This window comes from Bidens hawaiensis, unplaced genomic scaffold, assembly GCF_021521415.1.
Source record: "Bidens hawaiensis isolate Kalapana, Puna unplaced genomic scaffold, B.hawaiensis_p1.1 tig00010600_1, whole genome shotgun sequence".
Taxonomy (NCBI): Eukaryota; Viridiplantae; Streptophyta; class Magnoliopsida; order Asterales; family Asteraceae; genus Bidens; species Bidens hawaiensis.
This window is the reverse complement of record NW_027491813.1, coordinates 214290-242077: the sequence shown is the minus strand read 5'-3', so window position 1 is coordinate 242077 and position 27788 is coordinate 214290. Positions and strand designations below refer to the sequence as shown.

General features: G+C 37.8%; 1 protein-coding gene across 1 annotated transcript; it reads right to left on the bottom strand.

Moving 5' to 3' along the window:
* Nucleotides 1-1733: 1733 nt before the first annotated feature.
* LOC143535756 (uncharacterized) lies at nt 1734-8434 on the bottom strand. Its single transcript, XM_077029922.1, has 12 exons — nt 8193-8434; nt 7706-7852; nt 6686-6800; nt 5977-6071; nt 5242-5345; nt 5107-5144; nt 4172-4407; nt 3407-3500; nt 3139-3329; nt 2845-3064; nt 2601-2768; nt 1734-2074 (listed from the first exon to the last, which is right to left on the bottom strand). Exons 1-12 carry the CDS (start codon nt 8400-8402, stop codon nt 1926-1928), a joined length of 1767 nt encoding a protein of 588 aa, XP_076886037.1. The 5' UTR covers nt 8403-8434; the 3' UTR covers nt 1734-1925.
* Nucleotides 8435-27788: the final 19354 nt, after the last annotated feature.

Here is a 27788-nt window from a genome sequence, read left to right as displayed (position 1 = left end):
AAGATACAGACTGATGAATTCAACCAAGATCTAAATCCAATCGCCGGAAAAACCACCTGAACCGCCGCCAAACACCATATCTACAACCTGCAAATTCCGATTGATGGCTGTTGATTGACACGGCAAGAACCACACCATCTACGTCGTCTCTCTCTCTCTCTTCGAGTTCCTGCCGACACACCGAAATTCGGCAAAGATGGCGATTGACAGGAATGGTGGTGATTCACAATGATGATGGACTGGCGGTGGTCGGCCGGAAATACGATGGTGACGGTGATCGAGAGGTGATGAAGCAGTTTTACAAATATAAAGAAAAATAAAAAAGAAATATAATTATTTATAAATAAAGAAAGAATTAAAAAAAACCTAATTTAATAAATATTTTTAAATACACCTATTTAGGTAAATAGTTTTACCCACCCACCCATTTTAGTAAAAAAACTCGTTCCATGGACATGTCATCTCTCACTGCACATGCAGGATTCTAACAAACTAACTCAATTCCCCACCTTTATTACTTATCATTACTATTTATATTATTACTCCTAAACTTTTGTAGACTTTACCCTTTTTACCCTTATAAAATTAACATATAATTATTAAAGTAAATCTTTCGTCGTATCAATTTATATACTTACAAAAGTCGGGAGAATTTTGTCTTTCAAAGTTGTGCACCATACTTTAGTTGTACAATTTTACAAGCTTTTCGTTTTTTACTTTTGGCCCCTATACTTTTCACAGTTTACAAATATATCACAAAATATTTTTTAGTTTTAACCATCAACATTTTTCCACTTTCAACTTTGGTCTCCTTTACTTCTCATCTTTTACAATTTTTTTGTTTGATGTTTACGTCAAAATTTATGTATTTTCTTCGTTTAACAGCCCCGTCGCAATGCGTAGATGTTAAGTTGGCTTATTTTTTTATTTTCTTTTTTGTAATATACGTTACGCTCTAATTTTTGTGTGTTAACACGACGCAACAAGCGGCGGGTGTTAATCCTAGTTAACAAATATTTATGTTGTCAAATGAGCTTGTGGATGAGTGGTAAGGGAGAGAATTGTTGTTCCATATAACTCAGGCTCGATTCATGCCCTCATCATTTAGTTTCGGGCACCAGGTAATAATAGGAAACTAAGCGATGTTCATTAGTTGGATCCTCGAACTAAACGAGTTTACCTCACCACCATGTGTTGGCCTTAGGTGAGGGTTTTCCCCGATCAAAAGGCGAGTGTATCTTGATGTGGTGAATTTAGTCAGTAGCCGATTTGAAGAATTCATTAGCCGTCCAAAAAACAAGAAAAAGAAAAAAAACAATTATTTATGCATGCATGGTCCTGAAGAGCTACATTTCAATGCTCTTAAAACATATTCTGTTACATTCAGGCAAGCTAGATCATGGCTTGTTTCGCAAACCAGATGCATGTTTTTATTAGGAAGAGCCTATTTATCATAGTTACGTAAATACAAGTTCAAGTACCAAATGTCTACATGTGACAACAATGTTAATGTGTTTCTCAAAAGTTATCATCTTCCTAGCCTCATTCTTAATCAAGTGACAATTTTCTTCTAGTTATCATTTTCAATATCTGTTAACGGAAGGTAGATATGGACTATTTGAGTTTGGATGTTAACAAACTTGAATTTTCTGTAGAACTAATCATTTAATCACATATTAATCAAAACACTATCTTTGTTTAAAAACACTATTAAAGCATGCAAACAGATAGGGTTGACACTAGAAAATCCAAAACTACAAACACTGTACTTTCCTTTCTACTCGTCTAATTAAACAACTTTATACCATCAAGATCAACAACTTCAGATAAAAGTAAAATCATAATTAAACAAAAATAATCTTAACGCTAACAAACCTGTGGTGTTTCCTTGTCCAAAAATTGATATTATTTTAGGTCAGCACTTCTTAGTTGGTTTTCTTCTCTTCTGCAGTACTGCTAGAGCCCGCAGCCGTGGCTTCATCTTCATCCTCTCCACCAAATCCAAATTCATTCACTCTCTTTTTGTCCACCGGATAAGCCCATCTTTGATACAAATATATTAAAAATATAACATCTGCAACCATAAAATTAACAGTGAGCATGGAATTAGCAGCTGATAACTAAAGCTTAGTGGGCCCCGGCATAGCGATCTGTTACAGATTAAAATCAGTTGCGCCAAAGTACAAGCGATAGGTTCTTTTTTTAAAAAAAGAATCAACTACTTTGTCAAATTACCCAGTCAAAATGGTCATTCTCGTAATTTTCCCATACTAAAGGTGGCAGATTTGACCCGTTACCTTCTAAATGGTTCAATTCAGATTAGGTTTTGTGTTTAACAAACAGATCAGTGAGAAAAAAAACAGGTCTAACAAGATGGAAGGTTGCCAAAACGTATACTTATGATGCATAAAACCTCCTAAATCGTTTCTAACAAAAACTAGATTATTGCTGGGAAAAGTATAAACTCTATGACCATATCAGACACGGTAACTATATATAAAAATAGGTTATTCTAGGTTAGCCCGTTTCAACCATATGAAAAGACCCAACCGCTGTAACCCAAATTGCCTATTTATCAGTAAAGTTGGATCAATGCGTACCATCACGGAAGACAGAAAGCCGATGTAGCATTGGCATTTTTATCACAAAGGCAAATAGATCGTCAATAATCGTATTGAGAAACTTGTAAGTCATCTGCCTCCATGGTAAATGAGCAACTGATTTTAGCTTGTAATTGATGAACAATTGTGGGCACATCATAATGAAACCTGCAATAACATAGTAATATGAAAACAATTGCTAATATATTCAGAGTATTTATTATAAAGTTTTGTAAGGGCTTACCAAACATGTATACACAGCTAGTGAGTGATGAGAGGATCCATGAGTACCAGCTCTTGTGGGTTTCATACATGAGTGAATATACGGAAGAGCATGCTACAAGTACAAAAAGTACATATGATAAATACTTCATTGCCAGATCGTCATATTCTTTTGTCTTGTTTCCGGCATACGTTTCACGATCACTGAATTTTAATTTAGGTATGCTTCCACTTCTATCAACCTAAATAAAAGTAATATCCATTATGTTCATATTGTTATGTAGCTAGATTAAGATTCATATAACATAAAACATACCTCAATGTGCATTGCTTTCCCTATTTTCCAAAATTCAATGCAGACTCCAATTCCAGAACTTGCAAGTATCATCCATGAGGTGTCGTTGTCCAGTAAGTAAAGGAAGATGATGAGCTGGCAAACGAAACTCACGACCACTGATTTTGCAGAAAGTCCTTCCATAGATTTGTTTTTGTTCCAGAATTGTATATCTGCATGAAAATAATCATAGAAATTGTTAATAAAATGCTTTTATTCAGAATTTAAAATGCAAAAGTATATGACTTACCATTCTTGAATGCCAAAAAGTCAAATACTGAATGAAGCAGTGAAACAAGCATGGTAATTCCAAGGAGATAAGGATTCCCTTCCACAAACACTCTCTAAATTAACAAAAAAATTATAAACTGTTATATTTCTCACGAAGTAACTCATTATGGAAAAAGGGCAAGCTGCTAAGCTTGTAAACAAACCGTGCGTCTGGAAGTTCATTTATGCTTGTTTATTTAAAAAACGGACAAACATGAAAAATAAATTTGTTCGTTTAATTAACAAATGACCACATGTCTCGTTCGTTCATTTATGTTCGTGAACGTTGGTTTGTGTTCTTTCATATGTGTACATTAATATTTGTAACTTTACGTTTGTTCAAGTTCGTACGTTTACGTTTGTTAATATGTACTTAAACTTTTTAGGCTGTTACAACTTAGTCTAGTGTTAAATAACTTTTTAGGCCTAACACTACAGTATTACTTTTACTTGGTTTTCGTTCAGTTATGTCCGTTTGTTTACGATTGCAAACCGTGTGTTTATATTAACAAACATAAACAAACACGGAACACATTCTTTTTTAAAACAAACGAACACAAACAAGAAAAACGTGTCCGTTCATCAATGTTCAGCTATGTTTGTTTGTTCGTTATGTTCACAAACCATTCGTTTATAATGTTAACAAACAAACCCAAACACTTCAATTTCTTAATGAACATGAACACGAAAAACCTGTGTGTTTTATTGTTAGTGTTCAATATTGTGTTCGGTTAAAGTTACATACCTTAAGTTCATCAGCTTCTCCTTCAAGCATACTTCCATAACTGCGATGAATCTGAAACGACTGATCAATTTGCAGAAATAGTTGCCATTTGGTCATGCTTATTGGTGCCACTTCTAGATGAAGGGGCAATTCAGTAACTGTATCATTGAGTGCTATCAGTTTATCTCTAAGTAACCAAAACTCATTGAAGTACACAGTTGGATAATAATTCCCTGTCGTAGGTTCAATATTCATGTCTGCAACTCAAGTCAAGAAACTCAAAATATTACAATGTGTAAAATTGTAAACGAACCGAGTGTTTAGTGAGTTCGTTTACATTTGTTCTTTTAATAAATAAACTAATATGAACGAGGAATTTCGTTTGATTAACTAAATGAACGAACATGAACAAAGGCCGTGTTCGTTCAATTGTGTTCACGAACATTCGATAATGAGTTCGCTTATGTACGTTCACTTGCGTTCGATAATGTTTGTTCTTTGTGTCCGTTTATGTTCTTTAGTTCGTTTATGTTAGGTTTTTAAAGGGCTTTTATATATTATGACTTTTAACTTCTAAATTATTACCCTAACATTTGAAGATATTATATTCTTAAAATTTTAAATTTCTAGGCCGAATGCATGAGATTAAGAATGTTGGCTATTCTTCTTCAAATTAATGTGTCTTTGTTAGTTATTTTAGTGTACAGTTGTATCAATTTATGTTCGTTTGTGTCGGTTTATGAAATTAACGAACGAACACAAATGAACATGAACGAATTAAGTTCCTTGAACGGACAGACATGGACACAAAACTTCGTTGTATTATATGTTCGTGAACCATCCGTTTGCCCGATAAAAGCTTTACGGACGAATGAACAAGAACAATGCCGCGTTCGGTTGGTTTACAGCCCTAGAAACGAGTGAAATTATTTAAAACATGGGGTAAAAAAGGATACAAGGAGCAACATTAGGTGGAATAGAACGTTGCGAGTACCTAGGGAACAATTAAAAGAAATGCCATGTCAGCCAGAATAAAAAACCTACTCTTGAAGTGAAAATTAAGTTGAGAACAATAAAATTTATTTACATACTTCGTGAAATCATCAACCAGGTTAATAGTGATATTTGGTTTCCAATATGAAATGTACTCTGTAGGTCCGTCATCCTTCAAATCAGCTTGAGGTTCTTCAACAACCTGAAATAATGGTCACCAATTTCAAATAAAAATTACTAATGAAATGTTTGTATCTTTCTGAATGGTCAGCGGGAAGTTTGTTTGTCTGTTTATATAAACGAATGAACGCAAACAACATTTTTTGTTCGTTTAGTTAAACAAACAAACATGAAGTGAAGTCTCGTTAGCGTTTGTTTATGTTGATAGACATTCGTTTATGTTCGTTAGTTTACATTTGTTAAGTTCGGTCATGTATATATTCATTTAAATCTTTTAGATCTGTTACCATTTTGTTTAATTTCATGAAAATAAAGTATCACCCATCACAACTTAGTCTGTTTTTATAAACTTAGGCACAACAGATTGATGTTCATGTTTACTTTTAATTTCTGTTCGCTCAATTCTGTTGGTTTATGTTCATTCATCTATGTTCAGTTATATTCATTCGTTACATTCATGAACCATTCGTTTATACAGTTAGCGAACACGTTCATTTCTTGAGGAACGAACATGAACAAGAAATCTCAGTTCATTTAATTGTTTGTGTTCAATCATTTGTTAGGTTAAAGTTCAACGAATAAACACGAACATGCCTCCTTCACGTCCGTTCGGTTCGTTTACCGGCCTACAAAAAATGTTAAGTTGAACAAACCTCAGACACTGAACCATCCTCGCTGGTGTCTTTGGAGTTTCCCAATAAGCTCTTCTTTTTGTTTGCTTTTGACTTTGGTAAGTACGTCACAACAGCTGTAAATAAAAATACAAGTTAATTACACAAATGATCCCCGTTGTTTGACAAAGTAACACATTTGGGGTCTAATGATTAAAAGCTTCAAGTTTGGGATTTTTGGCTTCGATTTTGTAAGTTTGGATTCTTAAACTTAAATCTTAAGTTTGGATTAAAAATCCGGTTTATTTTAGTTTTATCTTTTCTCCCACCTTCAGAAGAATAAAACATAGACATTTCGCCTATCATTAGAATTTTCTGAAAGGTAACTATCTCAGTTTCATATCATATAGAAATTTAGATTATATAGAATTTTGGAAAAAGACTTTCGAAAGGAAAGACTTACTATCTTTGGGATCTGATCCTACACCGTTGCTAAATACCTTAGTGGATCAACTCTACTACATTAGTTGATTACTAACGTTTGTCTCACATCATGACATAAAGTAAGCAGTTCTTATTGTATCGGCCAAAACCTCGCTAATTGATCTTTACGGTGCTTACTCAATCAATTAGAATAAATTTCATTAAGTTTTGTGTTAACTTCGTGTGAAATAGCGCGCAATTTGGACAAACAATAATATAGCTTATATTTTACGAAGTTAAAAAGTTGACTTGATGGGACAAAACGTACGATGTTTCAGCCCAAAGGCAGCCAAAGGGTTGTACTCAGGGTCACTAGGGTCCACTGGATACCCTGAACGTGCAAAGAAGACATGAGCATATAGACTCCCATTATGCTTCAAAGCCTGAAAATTAAATACAATATACAATGAGTGAGGGTATAAAAAAGAGTACACACTGGCATATATGAAAACATAAGGCATTTGATATTGATGTTTGAAGCAAACTATCTGATTATAACGACTTCACGTTGTGATAAAATTGTTTTTGATGTGTGAATGAACTGATCCCGCTTCTGTTAGCTTGATTATTTAGCAGATAAATAATCAAGTTGGAATAATGGATTTAACAATATTTGCAACAAAATTGACTATAAAAGTAAAAATAAGCTAAATATCTAGCCCATCTTGCAAAATAAATGTAGAGACTTTTACTCCCATTTCACAACACGCGTCTTCCTTTTTCACACTAACGTCTTTATTAGACAGTAGGTTAGATTGTTAGAAACCCGTTTATTACACTGGTTAAATAAAAGAAATATTAAATAGCTAACGATGAAGATATAGAAATATAAAATATGATTAAAGTGAGTCGGTGAGATAGAAATCAATTCTTTTCTTAAACTCATTTGTTTCAAATTGAAAGCATTTTTCTTAATTTTGCAAGTTGTAATCTATATATTACGAAGGGGTGAGAGGTGAAATAAATGCTCACTAAATTATGGCACGTGACAGCGGATAGTTTACTTAGTTATTGTATAGATAGAATTTATCTATTAATCCACATAAATAATAAAAACATGCCAAATCTTCAAAACATCTAATTCTTACAGCTTCAAACACCTTTTTACAAACCTTATCATCATTGATTACATGATTATGATTATTATAATCTCACACGCCCAAACTTAAATAGCATGAAGAAAATGATCACTTTTGAATAAAACAAAATTTGAATTCCTGTATTAAAGTTAGTGCAATACAATTCAAATGAGGATTAATCCTCAACTGATTCAGTAACAATTAAGTACCTCAGACGGATAATACTTCAAAGAAAGCGTCCTGGTGCTCTCGGGCCCCCAAACTGCATAAGGTATGTTTGACTCATGCCATATAAGTGAATCCTCATTCCCAAAATCATTAAACTTGTCATGTTCAGATAGATAAAACCACATATCCTGCACAAAAATCATAATAATTTAACAATATTAATTGAACTTGTGAATCGTATTATATCTGATAATTGATAGATTACATGTGTTTATATAGAGTACACAAATACATATAGCACATAAACTAATACATTAACTGTCTAATAATATTCAAACCCTAATTATTTCAATAAAACCTAATCACATTCAAATTCAAAATTAGAGTTAGACAAAGTGATCGTGTAATTCATTAGCATCCTGATCAACTGTTCGTGATATACTGATATATAAGTGTATACATAATAATTAGGGTTTCGTGTGCAATTAAATCGATATACAGTACGTAACACGAGTAATTGAAACGTACGAGAGGTTCAGATTTGTGAAAGAGATTGGAGATCTGAACGGAAGGATCGGATCCGGTAGATGAGGGTTTATTATTATTGGAGGAGAAGAACTTGGAGGCGAAGTAATATATGACGGCGATTCTTATGATTCCGGTGAACATCTGGCCGACGCCTTGCTGCTGCCGATCACCACCGGCATCGCCTGCCTCCACCGCTGCCGGAGGCGCCATGTTGTTTAGGAAGTACGGGGGTTGAGTTTAGAGAGAAAGAAGGAGATGCAAATGCAATTTACAAGTGAAAGGAAGATGTTGGTGGTAATTAGGAGGGTTAAGAGCTATAGGAAATAGGATAATGATACATTGTCATTTTCATACTAGCTGCTGATTCATCCACTACACTTAACTTTTAAAAGAGACCTTATTTTTCATTTTTTCATATCAATTTTCTTTTCTTATATTTGTGTGCTAAAAGTTTGAGATTGAACTCAACTTGTTTACAGATACCTGGATATGAAAAAAATAGCTTTATTGGACCTTTATTACACTTGGCTTGGGCTCATATTTGGTTGGCTATTTATATACAAGTTTTATTTAAGCGAGCTTATTTTGGCTATGATTCAGTTGTAATTTATACAAACGAGCTCATCTCGACTCGAAAAATATACAAGTTGGTTTCAACCGAGCCTTTTTTGGGTGAGTTTCAAATTAACTACAACTCCTAGTGGCAATCAAATGGGGCGTGAATGTGAGATGCCAAAGCATCTGGCTACCAGTAAAACCCCATTCCCGCCGAGCTATTTGAACAACCTACAACCACCCACCACCATGACACTTAGCACAATCTTCTTAGACCTTGTTCGTGAAAGTCGAAACCTCTTATCCAAGCAAAATCTGTAAGGTATCCACCGGCCACCACCATTCATATTTAGGTTACACTTCACTTTTATATCCATAAATCACTAAATTTGCCCACCTTAACTTGGTTCCCATCCTACCACTCCATGACACTTCTTTCGCGGTGCCATTCACTATATAAGATTTTATGCATGTAATGAACATAGTTTAGACCGAGAACAAAAGTGACAGAACTAAGGCTTTTATTTTTTATTTATTTTATTGTTTTATATATTATATGAAATGGGCAAAAGACTTGAATACACTCACATGTATTTTGCACATGTCGTGAGTATATTAAAAAAACTAACAGAGTTAGTAATAAAAGATGAAAATCGAAATAAAAAGGAAACACAAAGATAAAACCTGAAAATAGAGATAAAGGTAAACGTTTTTTTCTCTAATTTTGTATTTTATATAATGATTAAGTAATTAATAATAACTTAATATATAGTTTAACTCAAAATATATTAGCCAAAATGTATAATAATCAATTAACTATTAACTACCAAAACTATTTAGGCTCGTATATAGTTTAACTCAAATATATTTGCCCAAAATTTTTAATTGCCTGTGACAAAACAAAATGAAAAACGGAAACCAACCAACAACCAAATGGTTTTTAAAAACCAAAATTTTTGGGTGTTGGATCGGTTTTAGCAAAAAAACGACCCATGAACATCTAAGAATGACAATTGATCGGGTTCGAGGCGAGTTTGGTATTCCAGTCCCATATCCGGTTGTAAGATTGTGTCATATGCCCGGCCTAATACCCGTCGAATATTTATCGGGTAATTACCCATCAAGTAGTTTGATATAATATATACTCTTTGGATTTATGAGTTCTTTTTTTACCATCATAATTATTGTATAATTCTATGTATATAACAAGTACTGCAAATTAAACGTACGCGAATGGGCCTGACATTAATAACCAAGGTAAAAGGAGAGAAAAGGCAAATGTGAATGGGCCTGACATTAATAACCCAGGTAAAGGCTGGCCCATTAGGGTTACAGCCCAGGTTCCATTTTATAAATAGCAAGAGGCTCCCTTCCTCCAGACCAGGTTAATCTCTCTAACCCTTCTCATCTCTCTAATGTCTTACACATTTGTATGCACGGGGAGATGATCGTGATGGCGCTGATGATCTTAGCCGGAGACATCTCTCCCTCTAACGTCACCACACTATATTTTCATCTATATATGGGCAGGAACATTATTACCTTGGTTGTGTTATAATATCAAGAAGATCTGGGCAGGAACTTAGGTTTCCTACTCCCTAAGAAGGATAACACCCCAACAACATGAGAAAAGGAGTTCGACTTGGATCTTGATAAGTCCGGAAATGCCATCCGTGATAATCTTGGATTCAACATTGGCGGCATCCGTGGGACCTGAGAAAACTACTTCGGATTCTACATCCCCAACGGCAGATCCACATTCTCCTCGGAATCACTCTGTCCCTACAAAAACATTTCTTACCAGGATCATGGTAAATCCATATTTTCCCGCAAAGATACTTAGCAAGGGCGGTAAAGCCCCTTCTACACAAGTTCGAATCATAGGAGATTGGGCTCGAGGCCCTTCAGCTCGGTTTTGATCCCTATACGCCCAGGTTAGAACCCGGTCAACCGAATCTTGAACCACTTCGGCCCATGTTACGAATCTTGTACTTTCTTCATTACAAACTATTGAGAAAATACATCATTGTTGTGGCTATCGAGGTTTGACTCTCCAAACACATGGGGTTAAACTCAGTCAACTCCGTCCTGAACCTTATAAAAAGTTTGATATGACATTACCCTTTCACATTAATTAAAAGAAAGAAAAAAGAAAGAGGACAAAAGTTGATAAAACGTGACCTGAGGAAAGGGAGAGAAAAGGTGAAAAGACATCACCTTTAAGAAAAAGTAAAAGAGACAAAAGGTGATGTGACTTCACCACTTTATGTCACTGGGCAGGAAAAAAAGTAACAGGGACAAAAGGTGATGTGACTTCACCATCTTTTAGTCATTGGGCAATAAAAACAAAATGGAGAAAAAGTGATGTGACTACACTAACTTTAAGTTATTGTACTTCCAATAACGCCCAGTTTTCCTGAATATGGTCCCTCCTCTGGAGATCTTCCCCAATAAAGAAGTATCCTGGGTAAGGTCCATTCTCCTGAGATCTTTCCCAATAACCCCTGGTATTCTGGCTAAGTCTCATTCTCCTGTGGTTCTTCCCAATAAGCCATAGTGTTTTGGGTAAGGTCTCTTCTCCGAAGGTCCTTCCGAATATAACCTTAGTTGTCTAGACGAGGTATTTTCCAAATAAAGCCCCAATTATCTGGACAAGGTCCTCTCTCCAGATATCCTTCTTAATAAATTCTCTCCCGAGGTAGGTAGTTATCCCAACATGTTGATATAAAATTAGTGGGATAAATAAATGATAAAAAAAATATGAGGGAGAAAATAAGAAAAGTGATAAAACTTCACCTTTAAAGAAAGATGAAAGGACGAAAGGTTGTAAGATAACATGACCCTCATAAATAAATATATAAATAAGAAAGAGGGGACAAAAGATGAAAAGACATCACCCTTACAAAAAAAGTAAAAGGACAAAACGTGATGTGACTTCACCATCCCTAAGCTATTGTACTCTTTGTAAAGCCCAAGTTTTCTGGGCGATACCCTTCCTAATGAAGCCCAAGTTTTCTGGGCGATACCCTTTCTAATAAAGCTCAAGTTTTCTGAGCGATACCCTTCCCAGTAAAACCCCAGTTTACTGGATAAGGCCCCTCCTAATGAGGCCCTTCTCAATAAATCTCTAGTTTTCTGGATAAGGCCCCTCCTAATGAGGCCCTCATCCATAAAACCTCAGTTTTCTGGATAAAGCCTTTCCTAATGAGACCTTTCTCTTAAATTACTTTAAAAACAAAACCCTTTAAGATAAAACCCCAGTTTCCTAGAGGCTCTTCCAAATAAAGACCCAGTTGTCTAGGCGAGGCCCTTCCAAAAAAAATAAAATTAAATAAATAAATAAATAAAATCCCAGTTGTATAGGTGAGGCCCTGGCGAAAAAAGCCTTAGTCATTTGGACGAAGTCTGTCAAACAAAGCCAACCCCAATGACACACATCCTCATGAAGCCTTTCCTATTAAATTCTCTCCTAATAAGGGTTTAACTTAGTTGGGCTTTAACTAGACCCTTCCCATAAACTCCCTTAATAGTAAAACCATGTATGATAAGACCCTTCATAACAAGGTCTGTAACATCGTGAAAATTTCAAAGTTCAAAGTATAAAATTTCCAAAGTCAAAGGACTAAAATGGCCAAATTCCAAACCTGAGGGTTAAAATCGCGCTACGCGACAGGACAAAAGACAAGCCCATCGCGTATCGCGATGGGACACCAGAAAATGTCTATAAATAGCAGGTCCGGGATTTCATTTCTTCACACCAAAACTCAGTTTCCCTTTCTCTCTCTAACATCTCTCTATCCATGTTATCTTACCTCGAAGTTCTCGCCTTATTTCCTCGATAAACGTGCCATGATTTCCTCATTTGTGTACCGACGTTTCCCCGAAGAGCGTGCCACCCTCCACCCACATACGACCAAGAAAGGTGTTGTTCTCGAAAGGCGTGTCATCAATTCTCAAATATTGGTATTGTCGTTAGCGTGCCCAAGTTAATAGAGAAAGTAAAGTGGCGTTGGAGTGCTGCTCAAGTTCTAAGGTTTCTAAACGCCAACAAGGTTAGGCGTACGACAAAACAAATATAATATTATATTATATTAAAGGCTTAAGCCTTAAATCAAGGTTATACTCGATACCTCGATAAAAGAAATAAAAACATAACAAAGAAAAGAACAAAAGAATGAATTGTAAATACGTATATATGTGTGTAAGTATATATGTATATTCTTTGTTATGAAATTATTGTTTAAGTAATAATGAGTATTCTTAAATAATAAAAGAAAAAGAATACGTTTCTTTGAGAAGAAGAAACGTCGGGTTTTTATATAAACTAAAGGTTTATAATTTACTTTTAAACTAAAGGTTTTCAAGTAAAAGAAATATATGAACTAAAGGTTCATCGAGGTAGAGATATAAAATAAGATTAAAGGTCTTAAGCCGGATTGTATATCCGACTAACAAATGTTTATACTCGTACTATAGGTGCGAGATAAAAAGGGAAAGACCCTCGAAAGGTGAGTGAAGCCAATCCCAAAGTGAAAAGGTGAATACGCCCCAAACTTTTATAAACTTGTTTTCAAACGAGTCAAACATGTTATGTGAAAATTGTTTACAAGGAACTACATGTTCCTAAAACCATTATAAATGAGAGTATAAACCTAGCCCTCAGGCTGTGGTATACGTGTGTCTGGATCCTTACATAGGTGGTACTACGCGATGGGCACATCGCACCACCCTGATCGTAGGACACTTTCCCGCGGGAAGTACGATCTTTGTGTATATTTACGTGTACTTAACTAAGTCGAACGCTGCGTGTTTGCTGAGGTGACCTAGAGTAGAGACTTGAATTTATAAATGTGTTATTTAACTTTGTTATTCCTAAGCCACGATGGGTCGAGGCAGGCGCAGTCTCGAGGGGTAATAAAGTAAAAGAAAATATTTTAGCGTCACCGTGTTCACCAGCATTCGTTGCTGACGTATTTTATTTACATTTTGCAGGTGAACAAGATTAGCGCTTGGAATGTCGAAGTGCTATTTATATATCCGATGGCTTGGATTTTCTTTTGTATAAACTTAATTATATAATGGTGGTTTTGTAATGATAAAACAAGTAATACTTTTATAACTTAAATGGGTATGTTATATTCCCGTCTTTTGTAATATTACAACTTTAATCCACAAGTTTTATAAGACTTCAGCTAATATAACGTAACTCTGATTTATTTACACTTGTGGTACCAACATTAAGGGTCACACTCCTAGGCCGTGTTTTGGGGTGTGACAAGCGTTGGTATCAGAGCCATCGATCTTAGCGAATTGGGTATCATAAAACAATACCCAAGCTTCGATCCAAGTATAGGAAATAATTGATTACTTGTTTTAGGGATAAGATAGGTTGGTAACCTTTTCTTTCCCTCCACATTCTAAAACCACCCATAAATGTTAGATGTCGTTCAAAAGTTGGATGGAATAATATGTGCGAGAAGCAAAAGAGGCCGGGATAGCCGAACCTTTTCCCAAACACAACATGAGTGATGGTTACTACGAAGCATACTTTAACCAAGATGTGGAACACGATTTGACCAAACCTGTATACTACCCCGGAAGCCGACACTATCCAATAGACGTTCCCGATAGTCCACCAAGACAAGGAATTGGACCACCAAGACACTCAAGTTACCATCCACCAACCATACCTATGTATCAACCCTCTGAAGTACCGACGTACCATCCCTCGGAGATTCCCACTTACCAACCACCACAAGTACCACAGTACTACCCAACTGTCCACATCCGTCCTATGCCTTCCTCTCAAACCGACCCATAAAAGAAGAACCAAGATCCCCATCCTTCGACTAGATGCAGTGCCACTCTGACCCACGAAGGTGGCTTACTGGAAGCTCCACCATGAACGAAGTCAACTCACAACCCAACAATGGCGAAGGGCCGTCCCGCAAGCCCAAGATGAGGGTAATGATGCCCTACGAAAGTTTCAAAATGCCATCAATGGTGAATGAAATTACACAACCCATGTAGGAAGATGAACCGGAAGAAGAAGAACCCGAAGAGAAGGAGGATCCCGAAGAAGAAGAGGACCCCGAAGAACAGGAGGATCCTGAGGAAGAGAATGAGGAAGAACCGGAAGAAGAGCATCCCGATAATCCCAATGAGACATCAATGGATGGATCACTCACTTCCAAAAACCCAAGCTACGGTTCCGTCGATCCGTATGTTCAATATCTGGAGCAACTCAGGAACCAAGCTTCGTCAAGCTTCCCACCATTCCAAGGAGAAATTCCCTTGATTCAAGAGCAAGCTGATGAGATCCGAGAACAAAACATGGCTGCTAAGACTTTCTTCTACCTTGCATCCGACATGACTGAGGTCCCGTATCCTGAACCGAGGAATCACTACAAGATGGTGACATTGGGTTACCGTGACCCACCTCCACAATATGGATACCCCGACAAGGTCCCGCAATCGTATGAAGAACATTTGGATCGCGCTTTGCACGAAACCGACGATTGGAGGAAGAAGGTAGCCGAGGAAGGAAAGAAGAAGAAGAAGATGGGAGAGAAGCTTCTTCATAAGTGTAACAAGCTAACAAGGGTGGTGAAGAAGTTCTTGAAAGATTGAAGATGGTGGTATATGAAGATGTGTGTGTAATATAAACATGTATGATATGTGTGATGTATGTATCAAGAACGTTGAAACGTTCTTAAGAATAAAGATAGGATGATAAGTATATATATATCGTTGGAACGATATATATATATACATGTTTGTAATGTGGAATAAATATATATATATATATATATATATATATATCCTTTGTGATATATATATAGGAATGTATAATAAAATATTATGTTTAATAAAAGAAAATGTTGTTTGAATTTCAGATATAAATTGAAAAGAAAAGAAACAGGTCTGAACAAAGTAATAACAACGAGAATGCTCGAAAAGAGCAAGAAATAAGAAAAGAAAAGGGGAAAGACCCCGTGGGTAATCAAGAAGAGGAAATTCCCAAAAAATACATGACTAAAATACAAAAGATGATTAAAGATGCGGTGAGAGAAGAGTCCATGGCTAGGTCTCAATCACGAAATTCGAAACACTCTTGTTCGGTCAATCCTTCCCAAAAATCTATTTCTAAACCTCGATCTAGACCTTCGCATAGGGAAGAAAGTGTCCATGAGTCTAACGCCGATGGTGGAGTTAGGAAAGAGTTCAAGAAACTCAAAATTTGTGGGTGTTCGTTTAAAGATTTCAAATACAATGGACCGAAAGAGTTCCATGGTAACAAAGGAGTCATCACAACCGTGAGATGGCTTGAGGAAATGGAGACGATCGTGATCACGATCAAATGTTCCGACGAGGAGAAAATTCAATACTCTTCCCTTATGTTTAAGGGAGAGGCGCTCGAGTGGTGGAATACAATGTTAATGAGGAAAGGGAGAGAGGCAATGTACAACTTGAGCTGGGAAGAGTTTAAGACACTGTTGATGGAAAGTTTTGTCCCATGCATGAGACCGACCAAATCCAAACCATGTTTCTGAATCTTAAGGTCATAGTGACAAACCTTCGTGAATACAACACAAAGTTTCACGAATATTGCCGACTGGTTCCCCAGCTAGTGAATCCGGAATCTAGCAAGGTTACAAGGTACATTTGAAGACTGCCGTGGGAAATCCGCGACATGGTAAGGTCACACTTACCACAAACCGCCAACTCCGCGATGGAGTTAGATGGTTATTTAATGCGCGGCATGGTCCGCAACATGGAGGAGGGTAAGAAGGTTGTGTCAACTAATGACCAGAGAAGGACTGGAGGAAAAAATCGATTCAAAAGCAAAGGTGTAAATCAAAGCCGATTCAAGTCAAACGCTACACCATGAAAGACATGTAGAAGATGTCACAAGGGTCGATGCAATTTCGCTCCGTCCACAAAAGTGTGTGAAAATTGTCAACGACCGGGTCATGATGTTGCTGATTATTGGAAGTAAAATATGACTTGCTTCAACTGCAAGGAGATGTGGCACTTGAGTTTTGAATGCCCAAAGAACAAACTCGCAACTGGTGGTGCGGGTGGAAGTGGCAAGGATAAGAAGGGAAACGCACGAGTCTTTGTACTCGACACAAAGAAAGCCGCTGACATGCCGGAAACCATCACCGGTACGTTCCTAGTCAACGAAACCTATGCTAGAGTTTTCGGGTGCCAATTTAAGTTTTATAGATTATAAATTTTGTAGTCTATTAAACGAACCTTTAACTAAGTTAGATAAAACTCTAAGCGTCGAGACTGCTAGTGGCTAAATCGTTAAGATCTCCGAAGCCCTTGAAAACGGAAAAATTCTTTTAGCTGGTTAAATTCTGCCTATCTGTTTGTTGCCAATGAGTCTGGCTGATTTTGATATTGTACTTGGTATGGATTGGTTATCCAATAATCATGCTCGTATCATCTGCAATAGTAACACCGTTGAACTTCAAGCCCCAGATAGACGAACAATTCTAATTGAAGGGGACAAAGACGCTGGCCAAGTTAGCATAATTTCTATGATTAGGGCTAACAAATGTTTAAATCAAGGATGCTTAGCATTCATGGCCTACGTCACTGAAGAGTCAAATCCAAAGGAGATAAAGGACGTACCTATAGTCTCCGACTTTTTCGATGTCTTTCCTAATGAACTTCCCGGAATCCCTCCTGTCCGAGAAGTAGAGTTTAGGATCGATCTCATTCCTGGTACCGCTTCGATCGCCAAAGCTCTGTATCGCTTAGCGCCAACTGAGATGAAAGAATTAAAGAAACAACTCAATGAGCTCATGGAGAATGGTTTCATCAGACCAAGTTCGTCACCTTGGGGAGCACCAATCCTGTTTGTCAAGAAGAAGGATGGTTCATCGACGACATAACCGCCTTAACTCGTAAGAACATCAAGTATAAATGGGGAACAAAGCAACAAGAGGCGTTCGAATATACTCAAACAAAAGCTCACTCAAGCACCTATATTGGCCTTACCAGAAGGTACTGAAGACTTTGTGGTATTTAGTGATGCATCTCACTCCGGCTTGGGATGTGTACTAATGCAACGTAAGAAAGTAATCGCTTACGCCTCTCGTCAAATTAAGGTGCACGAAAAGAACTACACGACTCACGATCTAGAGTTAGGCGCCATAATCTTTGCACTTAAGTTATGAAGGCATTATCTCTATGGAGTAAGATTTACCGTGTACACCAATCATAAGAGCTTAAAACATATCTTTGACCAAAAAGAGCTCAATATGCATCAACGACGATGGATGGAGACTCTCAACGACGACGATTGTGAGATTGTTTATCATGAAGGCAAAGCCAACGTTGTGGCTGATGCCTTAAGTCTTAAAGAGCATGAAAAATGATGTACATAGAAATATACATCTTTTTGGCATCAAATAATCTCTAAAAACTGCAAATTCTATCTAATAACATAGCATAAAAGACTACTTATCATAATAAAACATAATTTCAGGTGAAACCAAGCCTCAAACGAAGAAACAAGCAAAAGGACGAAGAAAAACAGAGGAAAACACAAGAAAACAAAGAAACACGCCCCCATGCCTCAACAAACACGCCCCCATGCTTCTGAAACAAGAAAAGACAAAATCTGGAAGCAAAAGCACGGGGCCGTGCTCAGCATGCATGGGGCTGTGGACGGGAATGCAAAAAAGACAAAGAAGAATTGAGCACATGTCACTAAACAACACGGGGTCGTGCCTGCTAATCACGGGGCCGTTGCCACCTCACACAAAAGACAAAACAAATCTGGCACATGTCATAAAAATACACGGGGCCGTGCTCATCATGCACGGGGCCGTGCCTCATCGTCCAGATTGCCTATAAATAGTGGCTCATGTTGCATTCATCAAGTGTGCCTTGAAAAGAGTTCTCTCCGGTTTTCACTTATAAAAACACACACTAACACTCACTTTGAAGATCTAGTGAAGAGTTTGAAGGCTTGGAGGTCATCACCACTAATCATCATCATCAACCATCATTACCATCATTACCATCATTAAGAAGAAGGATTCATCTATACTTGGTTAGATTGTTCTAAGTTTAATCATGTATTTGTTGTTATCAATCATCTTAATGTTCATCATTATGCTCATTATGAGCTAAACTCCTTTTACCATCTAAAATCTATGAAGAAGCTTTGTTTTACTTGATAATTAATCAAGAAATGTGATGTAGTCTAGTAAAGTACATGGTTATATTACAATTATCTTTTGATGAGAAATGTTTCACCATCTTAAATCACTAAATCAAAGTTGGTGGTTGTCAATAACATTGGAAATCGTTCATGATCGATTCATGTTCTTGAAAGATAGAAATACTTTGATACATTATCGAAACATGGATCCTTATATTGTACTTAGAAATGATGAGTTATAAGTTATGGTGTATTTTTCTAAACCTTGGTAATCCGAAAATGGCTTTGCTTAGGATATCAAATTAGTTAAAGAAACCATATGTTAATGGAATGTGTAATTATAACCTACATAAATCAACCAAGGGGAGGTTGTGTGATGAACTACAACCACCCGAAGTTGTTAGAATTGGTATTTGAGAAATCGAAGTCAATCCTAATCTTTCTACTTTACGAAACTACTTGTCAACTCAAATCGACATCATTGAGATGGTATGACATTAGGAATGGGTGGACTTTAAAATGCGCATACCATCTCCTTAGTGCCGAAGATGCTCACTTAAGGTTTAAGGAGTCATCTAAAATATATTGCTACGGCAAGTCTATCACATGTCTACATATTAATTATCAACGCTAAAAATGGAGTGGATTCTTGATCTTAGATGGTAACCTTCGCATAATTGAACAACTCGTTTAGAATCTCTTGTCTCGGTCACCTATATACTATATATATAAGTATTTATATTTTATAAAAAGTTTAAAAATCAACCCCAAAATGATTAAAACCTCCGATTGAAGTAAAACAACGATTTATTATTAGAAACCTGTGTGTCCACGGATCGATACTTGGTTCTTACCATTACTATTCTACATATACGATAGGTACACTTGCATATTTTGTATTTGTTTAGTCTTTGTAGAAATCACTTTTATAAATTTAAAACACGATCTTGTGCAAAAGCAAATCATTCCATCCTTTCATATTTTATACCACTAGCACGCACGCATCAAAAGTTTTTGGCGCCGTTGCCGGGGATACACGGTACGTTTCTAAGAACGATCCAAGTTTTAATTTAATCATTGTCTATAAATGTACAAATTTTTAACTTCTATTTTATCTTATCTTTAATTTTACTAAATATTAAACTATATAATTTTACGGCTAGCCTAATTTTTAACCTTTATTTACCTTACTTTTGAAATAGTTTAACTAACTTAGACATTAGTTTAGTTTAAAATAGCTTAACTTATAGTTCAACCTAGACTAACTTTAACTAACTTTTACTTTAGTATAATTTTGATTTAGCCTCATGTATGACCTCTACTTTTGAGCGTGAGCTTGTTTCCCCAATATCTGAACCGGAACAACTCTTTCGTCGACGAACTCGTAAACGGGCTACAAAAACCGCAGAAGCAATCAAAGACGAATCAGTAGACGCCACCACATCAGGAGAAAATCAAACCGAAGAAATGATGGCGGCCCAGAACAATGAGTCGAACATGAGCAAGTATGCCAAGTCGACTCTCGAAGGCTACGGCAATGGATTGACTCCTCCCGAAATCACCGAAAATTTCGAAATCAAATCTAGCACCATTCATATGATAGAAGATTCAGTTCAATTTCATGGTCTCCTCGACGAAGACCCTCTTTCTCACATATCTCGATTTCTACGAATTTGCGTAACCTTTAAAATTCAAAACTGTTCAGAAGATCAAATCAAGCTTAAACTCTTTCCTTTCTCTCTAAGGGGCCAAGCCCTAGAATGGATAGAATCTCTTTCCTCTGGTTCCATCACCACTTGGGACCAGATGGTTGAACAGTTTCTCCTCAAATATTTTCCGCCCAATAAAACTGCCAAATATCAAGCCAGCATTACCGGATTCCGGACCGATGATGATGAATCGCTAAACGCAGCATGGGAAAGACACAAAAGTCTTCTAAGAAGGTGCCCACATCATGGACTGAGCGTATGGTTACAAGTCCAAACTTTCTTTGACGCACAATCCAGTCAAAACAAACAGGCCATCGACCAGATCGCTGGTGGAGACCTGGGATCCAAATCACCTAACGAAGCATTTGAAGTCCTGGAGAAGGCCGCAAAGAAGAGTTTCGCTTACAACCCACCAAGATCTACACCTAACCATAAGGGAATACACCACGTTGACTCCAACACTCTTGTCACAGCCCAGTTTGAAGCCCTTTCTAAAAAATTCAAACAACTTCAAGCCGAACTATCAAAAACCAGACTTACAATGAATCAACCCTTCCAACCTAAACCTCAATTTCAAGATCAAAGTTCTAATAGCCATCAAAACCCAAACTCGAAGATTGAAGAAATGTTAATCCAATTAATGACCAAAACAAATGAAGCCGAGAAGAAAGCCGACTCAAGAGCTGTTGATATCAGTGGAGTATTACTGAAGCATGGGCCGATCTCAAAAGTCAACAAGCATCACTTCAGAACCTAGAAACCCAAATCGGGCAAATTGCTTGACAATTATCCGAAAGACCACCTGGCACTCTTCCAAGCAATACAATCACCAATCCGAATGCAACACCTAACGCCGTTACACTCAGGAGTGGTACAACCACTGTTGTTTCACCAACTTTGGAGAAAAAGCCTCCTGATGAAACGCATGAAAGGCTGACCCCAACAAGCACAGTACTGCCTAAGGAGCCAGTTCGAACCTATGTTCCACCTATTCCATACCGTGGAAGACTGAAGCAGGAACGATTGGAAGCCTAGCATGGGAAGTTTCTAGAACTCTTTAAGAAACTCCATATCAACATCCCTTTTGTCGAAGCTATCGCTCAAATGCCTAAATACGCCAAGTTTCTCAAAGAAGTACTAACCAACAAGAGGAAGCTGGAGGAGCTCTCGCATGTCACCTTGAGTGAAGAATGTTCAGCTGTTCTCCAAAGCAAGCTACCAACAAAAATGATCGATCCAGGGAGCTTTACTATCCCTTGTCTCATAGGAAATTTATCTGTTAGCAATGCCCTAGCTGACCTAGGAGCTAGTATTAATTTAATGCCTTATGCGGTTTTTGCAAAACTAGGGATAGGAGAACCAAAACCTACCCGCATGAGCATTCAGTTAGCTGACTGATCCATTAAATATCCTCGGGGCATTGTTGAAAACATGCTTGTCAAAATTGACAAGTTCGTTTTCCCAGTAGATTTTGTGATTCTAGACATGGAGGAAGACAAAAGCGTACCTCTAATTTTAGGAAGACCCTTTTTAGCCACTGCAAAGGCTATCATTGATGTTTGCACCGGCAAACTCACTCTTAGGGTCAATGACGAGGCAATCACTTTTATTTAGGATAATCTATGCAATATCAGCAACAACACGATGACCTTTATACTGTGTTGACATCATAGATTCCATCGTAAGTTGCTATATGCGAGATTCCTCCATCAATACTCCCCTAGAAACACAAGTCTTAGACAAAACACTAAACAAACCCATTTTAGAAAATGAAAATTTCAATAACAACTACCACGAAGAATCAGAAACGATATACGAAGTCATTGAAAACAATGAAAAATCAAAAACATCAATCGAAGAACCACCAGCCTTGGAATTAAAAGAACTACCAAAACATCTCGAATATGCCTTTCTAGAGAAAGATTCTCAACTCCCAGTAATTATTTCATCTCACCTTTCTAAAGAAGAGAAAGACGAACTCCTTAAGGTTCTCAAAAACCATAAGAAGGCTATCGCATGGAAGATCATGGATATCAAGGGCATTAGTCCCTTCTTTTGTACTCACAAAATCCTCATGGAAGAATAATACAAACCCGTGGTCCAACATCAAAGACGTCTCAACCCCAACATGCAAGATGTGGTGAAGAAGGAAGTACTAAAATTGCTTGACGCCGGATTAATCTACCCGATCTCAGATTCACCTTGGGTAAGTCCCGTTCAAGTAGTACCCAAGAAGGGAGGAATGACAGTCGTAATGAACGAAAATGACGAACTAATACCAATGAGGACCATCACAGGCTGGCGAGTTTGCGTCGATTACCGGAAGCTTAATGATGCCACAAGAAAAGATCATTTTCCACTTCCTTTCATAGATCAAATGCTCGAACGATTATCTGGAAAGATGTTCTACTGTTTTCTTGATGGATTTTCCGGATACTTTCAGATTCCCATTTCCCCTGAAGACCAGGAGAAAACTACTTTTACATGTCCATAAGGAACCTTCGCCTACCGAAGAATGCCATTTGGATTATGTAATTCTCCAGCCACCTTCCAACGTTGCATGGTGGCCATCTTTCATGAAATGATCAAAAACTCTATGGAAGTTTTCATGGACGATTTCTCAGTCTTTGGAGACTCCTTCGATCATTGTCTGAAAAACCTAGACAAAATGCTAGCTAGGTGTGAAGAAGTAAATCTAGTGCTCAACTGGGAAAAATGCCACTTTATGGTAAAGGAAGGCATTGTCCTAGGTCACAAGATTTCTCAAAACGGACTAGAAGACGATAGGGCCAAAATAGAAACCATATCCAAACTCCCACCACCGACTTCAGTAAAAGCAACTAGAAGTTTTCTAGGTCATGCTGGTTTCTACCGCCGCTTCATAAATGACTTTTCAAAAATTTCAAGACCTATGACCAAACTTCTAGAGAAAGACGCACCATTCGTCTTCTCTGAGGAATGTGTTGAGTCATTCAATACACTGAAAGACAAGCTTGTCAACGCACCAATCATGACCACACCAGACTGGACCCTTCCATTCGAAATCATGTGCGATGTAAGTGACTTTGCAGTTGGAGTCGTACTCGGACAACGCAAAGAAAGACACTTTCACCCAATCTACTACGCCAGTAAAACTCTTAACGATGCACAAGAAAATTATACCACAACTGAAAAAGAATTACTAGCCGTAGTATTTGCCTTTGAAAAATTTAGATCCTACTTAGTTCTTTCCAAAACCATAGTTTACACCGATCATGCCGCAATACGATACCTATTCAACAAGCAAGATACCAAACCTAGACTCATCCGATGGATCCTACTACTCCAAGAATTCGACATCGAAGTTAAAGACAAGAAGGGAGCAGAAAATGTAGCCGCAGACCATCTTTCACGTTTAGAATGTCCAACTTCCAAAGAAATCCACAAGGAAATTATCAATGATAATTTCCCACGTGAAGTTCTCATGCACATTCAAGAAGTGATAGAGGAAAAAGACGAAAGTCCTTGGTATGCCGACTTCGCTAATTACTTAGCTTGTAGGATCCTCAGAAATGAACTTACCCGCCAACAACGGAAGAAATTTTTCTCCGACCTTAAGTTTTACTTCTGGGAAGATCCATATGTGTTTAGGATAGGTGCGGATCAAGTCATTCGTAGGTGCGTAGCAAGCAAGGAGACCTTAGACATTCTCAAACACTGCCATGAAGGACCAACAGGCGGACACCATGGTACTGCCACCACGGTCAGGAAAGTGTTTGACGCAGGATTTTTCTGGCCAACTATATACAAAGATACACATGCTTTGATCCAAGTATGCGATGCTTGTCAAAGAGCCGGGAACATCTCATCGAAAAATGAGATGGCTAAAAAAGGCATTCAAATTTGTGAAATCTTTGATGTATGGGGAATAGATTTCATAGGGCCATTTCCTAACTCATTCGGAAATAAATACATCCTTGTAGCAGTCGACTACGTGTCTAAATGGGTGGAGGCACAAGCTCTTCCCACCAACGATCCTCGAGTAGTCGTACGATTTCTGAAAAAGTTATTCTCAAGATTCGGTACTCCAAAAGCCCTCATCAGCGACAGAGGTACTCACTTTTGTAACACCCTGATGGACAAGGTCTTAGCACGATATGGGGTTCGCCACCGACTAGCAACACCATATCACCCACAGACCAGTGGGCAGGTGGAGGTCTCAAACTGAGGAATTAAGAGAATTTTGGAAAGAAGTGTGGGGATGAATCGCAAAAATTGGGCAGAAAAGTTAGATGACGCATTGTGGGCCCTCAGGACGGCCTACAAAACTCCCATAGGAACGACACCCTTCAAGCTCGTTTATGGGAAGGCATGTCATCTACCAGTAGAATTAAAACACAAAGCTTATTGGGCTCTCAGAGCAGTGAATTGTGATCTAACGCCCGCCGGAGCAAACCGGGAAGATCAAATTCGTGAGCTCGAGGAACTGAGAGCGATGGCCTATGAAAATTCCGTGTCCTACAAAGTAAAGACTAAACGAATACACGACGCCCATTTAAAAGGAAACAAGAAATTTCAAGTCGGCGATCGTGTACTATTATACAACGCTCGTTTACGTCTTTTCCCAGGAAAACTGAAATCCCGATGGACAGGTACAGTTTTTGACTATGGAACCATCGAAATTTCAAGTTCAAACGGCCAAAAGTTCAAAGTCAATGGACATCGATTAAAACCATACATCAACGGTCCACTTAAAGAAATTTTGGAGTTACTAACCCTCCAAACTTTTTAAATAAGACTTTAAGGAAACAAGGTCTGGCCAAGACCTTCGCATAAATAGGCCTTGTAAATATACTTAAAAAAATTCAGAAAATCCACGGGGGCGTGCTCCTTAAAGCACGGTCCCGTGCCTAAAATTGCGGGCCGGCATCTACGCTGCAAAAATCTCAGTTAGAGCGATGGCCTACGAAAATTCTGTGACCTACAAAGAAAAGACTAAACGAATACACGACGCCCATTTAAAAGGAAACAAGAAATTTCAAGTCGGCAATCGTGTACTGTTATACAACGCTCTTTATGTCTTTTCCCAGGAAAACTGAAATCCCGATGGACAGGTACAGTTTTTGACTATGGAACCATCGAAATTTCAAGTTCAAACGGCCAAAAGTTCAAAGTCAATGGACATCGATTAAAACCATACATCGACGGTCCACTTAAAGAAGTTTTGGAGTTACTAACCCTCCAAACTTTTTAAATAAGACTTTAAGGAAACAAGGTCTGGCCAAGACCTTCGCATAAATAGGCCTTGTAAATATACTTAAAAAAAATTCAGAAAATCCACGGGGGCGTGCTCCTTAAAGCAGGGTCCCGTGCCTAAAATTGCGGGCCGGCATCTACGCTGCAAAAATCTCAGTTAGACTAGTTTGTAACAGAATTGTCAGAGCAAAAACACGGGGTCGTGCTTCTAAAAGCACGGTACCGTGCTCGGTCTCCTGTTTTTTTATAAAAGGCACCTTGTGTCATTGCATTCCTTGCAACAAACCAAAACCAAAACCAAAAACCTCTGATAATTCAGCATGCCAACTAAAATGAGTGATGCAATTCCCGTTTCCCGACATCCGAGAAACGATGCCCACCATGTTTCCCAAACCAAGCTTCTCTTAAAACTTCAAGAACTCGTGAGAGAACTCACCGAAATGAATGTCCTCGCAGAGATGAGTCTCATGCAACTCACCGAATCAGTGGAAAACATGAAAATGGAACTCCGAGACATTAACGAACAACTCCAGTTTCAAGTTCTTGGTTTCACGTATTTTCCACCACCAGGACCATTCGGAGGAGCACCTTTCGGAGAGCTCTAGGAAACTTAATTTTATGTTTTTATATGTTAAAAAAGTGCATTAAGCACAATGTGTTAGGACTTCGGGCTTAACCCGATTATTTTCTTTTCTTAGGAAACCCGGGCTTATCCCGTAACTGTTCTAGGATCTTTATTCAATGAAAAGTAATTTTTAGATAACCAAACTTCCAAATTATTACAATAAACATCACTCTAAAAATTCAGGATCATGAATCATGTTGAAAATTAAAAGAAAAATCACCGTGACAAAAAGCACGGGCCGTGCTTCCCTAAGTACGGGGCCGTGGTCACCCAGAATCTTCAGCATGATACGCGCTGACTCCATACAATTCTCTGAATCAGAAACATTTATTCTTCTAGCAGCACGGGGCCGTGCTTCCAAGAACACGGTGTCGTGTTCAACTTTCCAGTCTCTATATACTGCATGCATAAATTCACTATTCCATTCACACCAAACAAAAACTACTTAAATGGAAGGAAAACGGGTTGAATGGAAACCAGTGAAGAAAGGGAAACAACATGAATCTTCCTTTCTTGAGGAACAAATCATGAGGCTCCAATGCATCGTAAGAGACCAAGTTGAGAGCAACATGCAAACCGAGGCTCAATTGGTCGAGCTGATTAACAAAGTCGACCTGCTCAGGTTCAAGAACTTCCATGTTGTGGATGGCCACCACAAAGATGTGACTTCCAAACTTAACTTTCTCAACCGAGAACTCGTCACGCTCAACAAAAAGCTTGACGAACTTTTGGAAGCCAAACGAGCACCACCACACATCCAGGACTTGTTCGGGGGTGGTAGCCGTTGAAGTTCCGACTTCGTTTCGTGTTGTTTCCGCTAGTACTATGTGTTAGGACCCGAGAATTGTTGTTGTACTTTTCGTTTCATCTATATTTAATTATGTCTTTAATTTTATGTTTTAATGAAATTTAGGATTTTTAATTACCATGTTAAAATAACCAGAAAATAAATAAAAACGAGTTAAAAACGAACCAAGCTCGACAAATAAACAAAATAAACAAAACAGTACTGTCCGCACTTAGTAGCACGGTACCGTGCTTCCTACTGCACGGGGCCGTGTTTTTGGTCAAACGGCAGTTACGAGTTTTACCTTAATAAAATTACTTTCACACACATCCAACCCTAATTTCACTGCGTTCTGAACAAAAAAAAACCGCCGACCCTCGACCATTTTACGAATTTCTTCATCTAATCTTCGATTCTAAACCTAAGGTATGTTAATTTAACAATTGCATTACTCAGATTCGTAATTCTAGGTTTAGATTAACCCTAAAATTGTTCAAATCGA

Coding starts and splice junctions, on each gene's coding strand:
- LOC143535756 (XM_077029922.1), bottom strand. CDS start 8,402: ATGGCGCCTCCGGCAGCGGTGGAGGCAGGCGATGCCGGTGGTGATCGG. Junction 5,346..5,976: donor AGGATGGTTCAGTGTCTGAG/GTTTGTTCAACT, acceptor CCATTATTTCAG/GTTGTTGAAGAACCTCAAGC. Junction 5,145..5,241: donor CTGGTTGATGATTTCACGAA/GTATGTAAATAA, acceptor ATTGTTCCCTAG/GTACTCGCAACGTTCTATTC.